Source organism: Populus alba, chromosome 13, assembly GCF_005239225.2.
Source record: "Populus alba chromosome 13, ASM523922v2, whole genome shotgun sequence".
Taxonomy (NCBI): domain Eukaryota; kingdom Viridiplantae; phylum Streptophyta; class Magnoliopsida; order Malpighiales; family Salicaceae; genus Populus; species Populus alba.
Genome location: NC_133296.1, coordinates 14,006,655 through 14,016,865, shown reverse-complemented (window position 1 = coordinate 14,016,865; position 10,211 = coordinate 14,006,655). Strand labels below are relative to the sequence as shown.

Here is a 10,211-nt window from a genome sequence, read left to right as displayed (position 1 = left end):
TTATTGGCACTAACATGTCTTGTGGTTATTGGACATGAGAATTTATTGGCACTAACATGTCCTAGACCTTATCTAGGGTTGCTTTCCGGTCGATTATCTGCATTGAAAATGAAGTCCACGGAGAGGGATAGGGCTTTAATAGTATTATATAAACTCTGGAACGACATAAAAATAAAATGGAGGAGAGGAAAAGGAAGATGAGAAGCATGAAGGGAGAGGTAGAGCTCAACGTTCCTGCAGAGAAAGCTTGGGAGATGTACAGAGACAATGAGATCATTAGCAAAATCAATCCTGAAATGCTTGCCCTTGCTGAATACATTGAAGGAGACGGCAGCCCTGAAAGTCTCAGGCTCCTCAGGCTGGGACCAGGTATTTTCTCTCTTGCAATCTCTGTTCTTAAGTTATCATGCGACCACACTAACTTCCCGCTTCTTCACTTTGTTTCACGCAGCTGTAAGCAGCTACGTGAAGGAATCCACGCAGAAGATAGAGAAGGTAGAGATCGGAAGGTCTGTCACATATCGTGTTGTTGGGGGTGACCTAAGGGACATGTATGATCCTTATAGGGTTACGTTTTCATTTTTTCCGGTGGAAGGAAAGGAGGAGGAGAAATGTATTGCCGAATGGAAGGCTGACTATGAGCTACTGAACTCATCAACGCCTCCCCCAGACAAAGCAAGGGATGCTGCCCTAGGTTTCCTCAAGTCGTTTGACAAATTTGTGCCAAGCTATTAAGTACTGATGTGAGATGTTCTATGTATGAACACCAAACTACATACTATTTATGCATGATTATTGTGTTCTATGAGATAAGTGTGGTGTGCATCAACATGTAAACAGAAACTTATGTGACAGAGTGAATGGACTTTGTCTCCTCCATAGTGATCTCTTGTCGTGATTCTACCCTTCCTTATAATTACCTCAGCAATGGAAGTATCTACAGACATGACCAATATCTCCTTGACAATTTGACAAGTGTTCATTTTATTCTAATTCTTCCTCTAATTACATGACAATAAAATGGTATCCTCGAGCTCCTCTAAACATCTTAGATTCATGAGAAGCTTCTCTTTGCTGTGACATGTTTTGTAAGGAATTATGTTATCACAACCTGACCTCGGAGTTAGAAGTTAGCCGACAAGATGAGAAATAAACATGACAGGAGCTTATCACTATCCCCAGCAATATAGATTATAGACCGGAAAATTACTAAATATTCGCTGGAGTTGAAATTATACTGTCATGCCTGTATGTCGTTCTGCCATATCAACGCAGCCCAGCCCTAGAGTCATGGATATGGTCCAACCAGATTTGACAAGATTGTGATAACAACACAGCTGCCCTCCTTCCTGTGCTGTCAGCTTTGTCAATCTATCTAAGATTAGTGAAGTTATCAGGTCATTATCGTTTTTTTCCCACTATGGCTTTTACCTTTTTTTAACTTCTATAAGAATCCAAGGCTGTATCTGTTAGACATCATCCATGCAGGTCTTGCTTATACGAAAGAGAAGGAAAGGCAGGGGGGGTGCGGGGGAGAAGAAAGGAAAGCCGTCTATTAAGGTTCGCCATTCAAGAGTATAGAAATGCAAGGAAAGAGGAGCAACCTCTATCTTTCTAATATTCTGTTCTCTGTGAAACTTCTATCGGCCAAAGCACTAGCAAACCCTACCCTTCGGGGTACCCCATCCCCGCTCTAACCCCACCCCCCCTCCTCCAATGAATCGACGGCATTGTTTTTCCATGGTGTAAAGGACTTGCAAACAGATGATCCCCACAAAAAAGCACATTCGCATCCCTCTTTGCTCTCTATTTCCTCAATAAACATCCCCGGCCACCAGGAAAAATTGTTTCCTTCATTTCTTGATTCTGAGAGGAGGTAAACTAATTTCTAGCAAAATTCACATAACAAAGTTGTTTTCTTATTCTTAAGCGAAAAGGAAAGACTGGAATATCTGTAGTTGGTTTTTGAGAGTTTTGAATGATGGAACCCGTTGGGAACATAGATGGGGTTGGTGCGAAGAGCGAAGGTGGATCGTCTTCAATGTCTAAGGGTGGTGATGAGGGTGGCGGATTCCAGCTAAAGAAGGGGCCATGGTCAGCAGAAGAAGATGCCATGCTAATAGAGCACGTGAATAAATATGGAGAAAGGAACTGGAATGCGGTGCATAAACTCTCTGAGCTGCCTCGGTGTGGCAAGAGTTGCCGGGTGCGATGGACCACACACCTCAGGCCTAATGCCAAGGAAGGTGCCTTCTCTGCTGAAGAGGATAGGATCATTGATGAGTTGGATGCTCAGATTTCAGCATCTAATGATGATGAGGGTGGTGGAGGTGAGCTGAAGAAGGGGCCATGGACGGCTGCAGAAGATGCCATACTAATAGAGTACGTGAACAGACATGGGGAAGGGAACTGGAATGCTCTGCAGAAACGTTCTGTACTGGCTCGGTGCGGCAAGAGTTGTCGGCTACGATGGACTAACCATCTCAGACCTAATCTTAAGAAAGGGAACTTCTCTGCAGAAGAGGAGAGGATCATTGTTGAGTTGCATGCCCAGTTTGGCAACAAATGGGCTCGGATGGCTGCTAGGCTTCCTGGACGAACAGACAATGATATCAAGAATTTTTGGAACACAAGAACGAAGAGACTCCTGCGGCATCGCCTCCCTCTTTATCCACCAGAAATCCTGCCCCAAAATCCACAAGGTCCTCAGCACGACAATAACTACAAGAAATCCCACTCTCTACCTTCGACCCCAACCTCCTCTTTTACTTTCCCGACCACCCAACTCTTATCCCCAACAACTCCGACTAATCCACAATATAATCTCTCATCCCCTGCCCGTACCTTTACCCCTCCCGCTACCCCTACTCATCCCCCTACCACTGCTCGTCCCCCTACCCATGCCGCTCTCCATCCCTCTCCTCCTCCCTTTACCCCTCCCCGTATCTCCCCTCTCTCCTCTCCTTCCACTGCTAATTTTCCTACTCTCCCACTTTTCGACTTTTACCTCCCCCGAGCCCCTCCAATCCTTCAGATCCCTCCCCGCATCAAGAACTTCTCCCGATCCTCTTCCGCCACCTCCCCCAACAATAACACCTCCCCGAACAACACCACCATTGTTAACACCCCGCCCACCTCACATAACATTACCGTTCCTGCCTCTTACTTTTCGCTACCCCCATCACCATTGCCTGCTATAACTTCACCATCCAACACCAGTCCTCTCAGTTACGAAATCCCGTGTTGCTTCACTAACCTGCTCAGCAGCAACAGTAGTGAGTTCCACAAGGAAATGGAGAGGGAGAATGAGAAGCTGTGTTTGCTTCTCGCTTCCGTGACGCAGACAGATCACCTCCCTTTGGCCCAGTTGTTGTCACCAACATCTCTGAATTGGAATTCAGCATCTAGCAGCATTCCTACTATTACTACTACCAACACCACAGCTATGCCTGCTAAGATTGGTAGAACAAGAATAAGAAGAATGAAAAACGTTACAACTTCTGGCAAGGGTAAGAGAAATAGCATAGGATTTGGTGCAACTGAAAGTAGCAGGATTGGACTATTACAAGATGATCTCTTGCAAGAGGTTAAGACAGCTTTGGAAGTGAATGAAAAGGATACTTGGACCAAGCAGAGTCATTTGGTTTTTCAGGATGCTCAGCAGAAGCCAAAGGAGCTCATGTTCGATGATTTCTGCGGAACACAATATTTTGATCTTTCCAGCTCTCTGTCTTTGTCTTCAGGTCAGCATTTTTTTGTTCATGCATGTGAATAGACTTGCCTTGATATTGATTGATAAAATAATGATTTCCTTTCCATCCCTTGATTTTCTGTGCATGCAGAGTTGACGCCAACAGATGGTGAAGTAGCAGAGCAATTAAACAGTAGCATGACTGATGACTTGACCAAGCTGCTCGACATTTTCCCTTCTTCTCCCTTGCAGCTCTCTGATCTGTACACCGATGACATCTCCAATGAGCAAACTTCGGTCATAATTGATGATAATAACATGGATATCGATATGCAGCAGCAGATAGCTTTATTGTTTCCCACCGCAGCCACGGACCAAGGCGGCAGAACCGTTGGAAGTGGCTCTTGGGACAGCTTGCCTGGGATTTACTGACAGACAGCTTGAAGAAAGAAAAGGAAGCAACAAAAGGCTTGGAATTAATTATTTCGGTTATTAAATTCTACTATTATTAATTTCTAATTTGTATGGATGGTGGTAGAGTTACCTTTTCCACTTGGCTTTTGATCAGTATTAAATGACAATAAAATTGCAATCAGGTGAAATGGATCAGGTAAAGAAAAGCTGCTTCATCTTCCAAGTTACTCTGAAAAGTGTGATAGTTTCCATTTCCAAGGGACACCCCATGATCCTGACACGATCAACCTGATCAATTCTCCATTGAAAGATCTCACAATCTAGTGTTTGGAGATCTAGGGAAGGGAGGAGAGCTACACCTTGGCTGGATCTGTTAGAGGAGTTAGAAACAGGTCAGTCGCATCTTGTGCCTTTGTGGGTGACCTTAGGAACACGTATTGAGCTACATTTTCTATGGTTTCCTTGCAAGGAGAAAAAATAAGTGTCCAAGAGTTGTGTTTTGTGAACTCCAAACTGCATGCTGTGTGCTGTCAATTCTATGCATGTCTTTACAGTACGATGCAGGACGCGTGTGCATAAAGTTAATTGGAAGATAGTTCAGGTGGCAATTCGTGTGAAGAGATAAAAATAAGAGCTTCGAATAATGCAGCATAACAGCACAAGTACATAGAGCAGCCCATGCTATTGAATACAGTGAATTCTATGATTCTCTAACAAATGAAATTGAGAATGCCTTCTATATAAAATTTAAAAAAAAAAAAAAAAGATAAGGGTCAATCATTTGATAATCTTGTATAACCACAGCCAAATGCTTTTTGTAGCCACCACTACATGTATAACCACAGCCAAAACCCTAATCGGCATTAAAAGTTGGTGAGAATCATGTAACTAAGGATCTCCTTAATGTATATAAACCAGAAGGCAGATAATATATATATTATAATCAAAATGTGCAATGTGTTCAACTGGAAAACATCCTGTCATCGTTCTACCATATTAACACATCCCTAGAATCTCATAAAGAACCCGAGGCTTCTTAAGCTGGGGTATTGGTCCAACCAAATTTGTCAAAATTGTGATAATAATAGCTGCCCTAAAATTGGCTGCCAACCAACCACCCCTTCCCATGCTGTCAACTTCTTTGCTCATCTGTCATCAATCCGGAACTGTTCACAGTTGATCGATCCAAACCTTGTGAAGTTTGTAACGAGAGGATTTATCATCTTTTTTACAGTTGCTTTGAATTCACCCGAGGCACCCATGTCAGCTTTATCAACATCAGCTACTCCATCTTTAACTGTAACAGAACCTACTATAGCACCATCTGCATAAGCTTTGCATGCCACCAAAATATTATGTGCACGATTGTAGAAATGACCAATGACTAGATCTTCAAAATGCTGCAAGCAAACTCAATCGAGTTAGTTATTGCGGTGGACAATGACAAAGTTTAGAATCCAGCAAATGTCCTAAGTGAACTGGAACATGCATGTGCGAATTTGATGACCACACAAGTAAAATCACAATGCTCTTAAATAAGATGAGAGGCCAATGGTATCACTAGACAGAACAGAACCTACTAACATCCTCTAAAGAAAGAAATAAAAAAGAAAAAATGAATATCAGGAGGAAACAAAATATCAATATGAAATAAACCGACATATGGTTAAGGCACATTATCCAGGGGGGTCCCTTCAATACAAGAAACTACTGCAAATGGCGGCGAACAAAAACACTAGAATGGACGTCAACAAAGAAGCATTGTCAGTTGCGCAAGCTTTTAATACCAAAGCTAGGGCCAATACACCTTTTCACAAATTGCAAGACAAACATTGGGGAATGCCTGCAAGCATAATGTAATGCACCACGTAAAGAAACTCAAACATTAATAATCCTTTTTTTTCTATTTTATTTTTCATTCAAAAGCTTAAAACAAAAAAATAACAAAACCTTACACCACACACACACGCACATATATATGCAAGGACAAAAAATAACAAAACCTTACACCACACACACACACACACACACACATATATATGCAAGGACCGAGGGTAGGTCTGCCCAAGTAATCCTTTTATCATATCCATACATGCTAAGGCCATGGAAAGATCACACCAAAAACAGTTGCCAATTTGGTGAATCAAAACTATAGGCAAGAACTTTTTGTCCGTGAGAACAGAAACAAGAACTCCAAGTAACAAAGCAGCAATTGATTATTAAGAGGGGGCAGTCAGTGTGATCATACCTTTGGTGGCCTTCGTAGAGTATACATCATTGTCTTCAAGGACAAAATGAACACCTCTTCATTGTATTTCTTAGATCTTTTATCCCCTTCAGCCCCCACATATGAGGATTCATACCCAGGCTCATTAAAGAAAGGTTTTGCATTTAGAATGAGGGCTTGTATTGAGACCAAAACTTGCAGCATGGTTGATTTCCCTGGGATCCACATCTCAGTCTCTTTGCCAGACCAGGTGCCCAAAAGGCTAAGGCAGACTTTTCCACATTCATACAGATTTGGATTCAATCGAAGCCCACCTGAATAGTAGTATACCATCTGACAAGGAGGAATCACAATCAGGCACAGCATAAAATATTTATATGCATAAAAAAGATATTACAAATTACTTACCGGTGGTGCATCAGGATATGTAGGAGGGAATATACAATCAAAGACAAAAAGGCCATCATGGTAGGGAGTGCCAGCAGGGCCCGCAATGACAGCCCTCAAAAGTTCCATCCTTGTTTCATAAACTCTAACAAATATAGTATCTGAGAGAGAAGGGGAGGGGGTTCAGTCATCCAACCAAGCAATGCCTTATAACCAGAAAATGAAAACGCTTGAGAATGACAAATGAAGACTAATTTTACAATCAATAGGGTGGCTAAGATGCAACTTTTGCAAAATGCCAAACTTAAGCCAGCAAATAGATTCAGAAGTCACCTGGTAAGTCTTTCTCCAAACTTTTCCATTCATCCTGAATTCTTTTCGCCCAAATTTTGGGAGGCTACAGCAAAGGAAAATTCAATGGAAAAGCAAGTAATAAATCAATCAATACAAACAAGTAATAAAAACTTTTTTGGCCTATTAGAGCCAATATAAGCATACTGATATTAAGGTATTATAACGAATTTTTGAAAGTTATGGGACCATGGCCCCCTCATGGTCGGCTTATGTGTCACCCATTCACACATGCATTTATGCATGTATCTGTGTGAGAGGGATAGAGGGAGAGTTGAATCTGCAAGTAACTTTACTCACCGGGAGGTCAGAGACACCGGTGCCCCTATAGTGATGATCAGAAAAGTCTTCCACATTATCAAATTGTTTAAAGTTCCTATACTTTTGCATGGTATTGTTTTCTCCGCTATCTTCTACTTCACCATTAGAGCTTGAATCTGCAGGAAACATCGAACTACTTGCAGAAGCAGTCCATTTGTTTTCAGATAGACAAGTGGTTGTCATAATTTTGCTCTCAGAATGATTATGATTAGTATGACTAGGAATAGTATGATTAGGAATAGTTGAGGTGCTGGTATTGGATATCATATTTGAACTCGAAGCTGGTTCCTTCAGCCAAGGAAGGGATGCCTCTACTCCAGGAGGAAGATCCACGTTATCAAATTGAGATTGGATGGCCGAATAATCATCTTCATCTTCATCATCATAATATAAATAGCCATCAAGGTCATCACAGTCATTTTCATCAGCATAATCATCACAATCATTGCCAACCTCATCATCATGGTATGACATGTCAGAATTGGAACCATTATTATTGTTTGAATTAGTTGATCCAGAAGTTGAACCCCTGAGATGATAAGCACTATCCACTGATCCTGCTACACTGGTATAATTGCCAAGATCACTGGAGGAAGCATTCTGGGTAAAGAGAAGAATTTTAGACCAACAATGGCTTATATTCAAAAGAACAAAAAAAAGCCATGTACAATTACTTTGGTGTTCCAAAAGTTCACCTTAATTTCTTGTTGCCATGCATCATCATCAACAGATTTTGATTTTCCCTTGGTGCCCATATCAGCTTTTCCATGGCATATCAAAACTTCAGCTGGAGCATCCATTACATCACATAGAACAACCTAAACAACAAATTGCTTCCAGCATTAAAAACAATTACAGCATAATTTACAAAAACATTGTTGTATATAATTATTTTAAAATTTTGGTAGAATTGAAAAGGCAATTCTCTGCTGCAAAGATTGTGAAATTTGGCAAGTGCCATTTAGTTCTGCAAGTACAAAACTAGCTAAATCAGCCTATAGGTGGGCAAATATGCAGCCAAGTACAGAATTAATGCTTCATTGTGTTTCACAGTAAGGCATAAACGAGTTTCCACAGCATATGTTCGACTCCTTTGTTTCCCAATCATGCAAGACAAAGTAAAAAGTAGAGTGGTGCTCAAACAGCTATTGAGATGAGAAAGTATAACTAGTCTACCACTTCACAAAACACTTAACATAGCCAAAATTCCCAGCATGCAAGCAAAAATGAACCACTGCCATAGAAATTACCAACAAATTTTATTCTTTTTTCTCCTTTCTAACAGTTTTCAGCACGCATGTTTTGACAGAAGAAGAAATAGGCTCATCCTCCAATGTCCATATACATGATGAAACCATTGAGGACGCCAAGTTTCTAACTCCATTGCTGCCTCATAATGCACAAAAAATCGTGTTAATTATTCTCAGACTGGGTAATCTACCTTCTACAGTTGGATAATGCAAAAGACATCCCGAAACAAACAATTCCAAGCACCATGCCAAACTTAAGACATATTACCAGAATATCTCGAAATCACACAACTCCGGTCAAATTTCCCAATTTAAGCCAAAAAATTATACAAACTTGCACTCGATAGAGAAACTAGAAACAAATCATATTCAAACCCTAATTTCGTTACAGTTAGCTAATACCACCCCCAAACTTTAATAAAAAATCAGTATAAATCCCCAAGCTTTCTCTTTTCACCCTAAGTTTCTTCCTTTCAAATTGCAAGTACATTATACCACCAAATTAGCAAAAAACATAGCTAGCTCCTCATTTCTATAAACTCAAACAATCCACCTTCAAAACCCTAACTTTCCCAAAAGTAAGACACTAAAAAAAACCAAATCACTTTAAAACCTTAAGAAAAGAAAAGAAAACCGCTTGGCACCTAAAAAACTAGAAGTCAACAATAATTACTTTTAAAAAAAAAACAAAACACGACCGATCATGAACATGATCGCAGAATAGTGACCAAAACGACACTAAATTACGAACGACACGCAAAAAAATAAAATCAAAACAAAAATTACCTCGCTTTGTTTAAGTTTCTTTGAGATCGTAACGTCCTGGTTACCATCAGCCATGTCGAGATCCATTTATACCGAAATCTAACCCTAAAAAAATATTAAAAATGAAAAGAAAAAAAACGCGTGTTAGTTGGTTAAGACTGTACGGTCTCTCTCACACTCTCACACGGAGTAGAAAGAAGATCAGAATCAGAATCAGAAAAGGAACGGTTTTGATTTGATGGATGATCAAGAGAAAAAAGAGAAGGGGAGAGAAGGAGGTGAAGGTTGACGTACAAGAAGAAACACGAGAGTTAAGTCTCTCACTACTCTCTCTCTTTCTGTTCTGTGAGAGAAACAGTGAAAGTGTGTGAGAGAGAGTGATATTCGCGCCTTGTTAGGTATGTTTCTCATATTATCGTGCGCAGGAAGGTCACGGTAAGTAAAAATAAGGTATGGTAAAGGTATCTTACTAGTTGGACGTTTTGGAGCTTTGATTCGAAGAGGTGTTTGCTTGGTGACGTGGAAGAGGATTGTTGGTGTTTGGGTCTAGTGGGGTTGGGTTTATGGTGAGGATGTATTGTGGTTGATTATTGCTAATGTGCCTTGGTGACTTGGTCCATACTGGACTTTATCATAGGATTTATGAAAGATTTTTTTTTTTTTCACAAAAAAATAGTTAAAAAAAAAGTTATGTTGTTATAATAGCCTTGTTTGTTTGTACTTTTAAAAGAAGTTTTAAAAAAAATTAAAATTTTTTTATTTTAAATTAATATATTTTTTAGTATTTTTAAATCATTTTGATGCA

General features: G+C 40.3%; 3 protein-coding genes across 4 annotated transcripts; 2 read left to right on the top strand and 1 right to left on the bottom strand.

Annotated features, from left to right (window-relative positions):
- Positions 1-136: 136 nt before the first annotated feature.
- On the top strand, positions 137-885 carry LOC118050385 (MLP-like protein 423). Its single transcript, XM_035060726.2, has 2 exons — positions 137-369; positions 452-885. The coding sequence occupies exons 1-2, from the start codon at positions 177-179 to the stop codon at positions 733-735; spliced, it is 477 nt and encodes a 158-aa protein (XP_034916617.1). The 5' UTR covers positions 137-176; the 3' UTR covers positions 736-885.
- Positions 886-1,027: 142 nt separating this feature from the next.
- On the top strand, positions 1,028-4,845 carry LOC118050383 (uncharacterized). Its single transcript, XM_035060723.2, has 2 exons — positions 1,028-3,743; positions 3,843-4,845. The coding sequence occupies exons 1-2, from the start codon at positions 1,979-1,981 to the stop codon at positions 4,121-4,123; spliced, it is 2,046 nt and encodes a 681-aa protein (XP_034916614.1). The 5' UTR covers positions 1,028-1,978; the 3' UTR covers positions 4,124-4,845.
- Positions 4,846-5,011: 166 nt separating this feature from the next.
- LOC118050384 (putative ubiquitin-conjugating enzyme E2 38) lies at positions 5,012-9,848 on the bottom strand. 2 transcript variants are annotated; one of them, XM_035060724.2, is made up of 8 exons: positions 9,701-9,848; positions 9,428-9,511; positions 8,087-8,209; positions 7,371-7,991; positions 7,053-7,116; positions 6,741-6,880; positions 6,354-6,665; positions 5,012-5,505 (listed from the first exon to the last, which is right to left on the bottom strand). In XM_035060724.2, exons 2-8 carry the CDS (start codon positions 9,491-9,493, stop codon positions 5,251-5,253), a joined length of 1,581 nt encoding a protein of 526 aa, XP_034916615.1. In that variant the 5' UTR covers positions 9,494-9,511; positions 9,701-9,848; the 3' UTR covers positions 5,012-5,250. The 2 variants fall into 2 exon arrangements, with proteins under 2 accessions (XP_034916615.1, XP_073259870.1); XM_073403769.1 differs by having other exon boundaries at positions 9,428-9,785.
- Positions 9,849-10,211: the final 363 nt, after the last annotated feature.

Excerpts from the sequence above, each read along its gene's own strand:
- LOC118050385 (XM_035060726.2), top strand. The coding sequence starts at position 177 with ATGGAGGAGAGGAAAAGGAAGATGAGAAGCATGAAGGGAGAGGTAGAG. Across the intron at positions 370-451 it reads GCTCCTCAGGCTGGGACCAG|CTGTAAGCAGCTACGTGAAG; the intron begins GTATTTTCTCTC and ends TGTTTCACGCAG.
- LOC118050383 (XM_035060723.2), top strand. The coding sequence starts at position 1,979 with ATGATGGAACCCGTTGGGAACATAGATGGGGTTGGTGCGAAGAGCGAA. Across the intron at positions 3,744-3,842 it reads CTCTCTGTCTTTGTCTTCAG|AGTTGACGCCAACAGATGGT; the intron begins GTCAGCATTTTT and ends CTGTGCATGCAG.
- LOC118050384 (XM_035060724.2), bottom strand. The coding sequence starts at position 9,493 with ATGGATCTCGACATGGCTGATGGTAACCAGGACGTTACGATCTCAAAG. Across the intron at positions 6,666-6,740 it reads CATATCCTGATGCACCACCG|ATGGTATACTACTATTCAGG; the intron begins GTAAGTAATTTG and ends CCTCCTTGTCAG. Across the intron at positions 5,506-6,353 it reads CTCTACGAAGGCCACCAAAG|CATTTTGAAGATCTAGTCAT; the intron begins GTATGATCACAC and ends GTTTGCTTGCAG.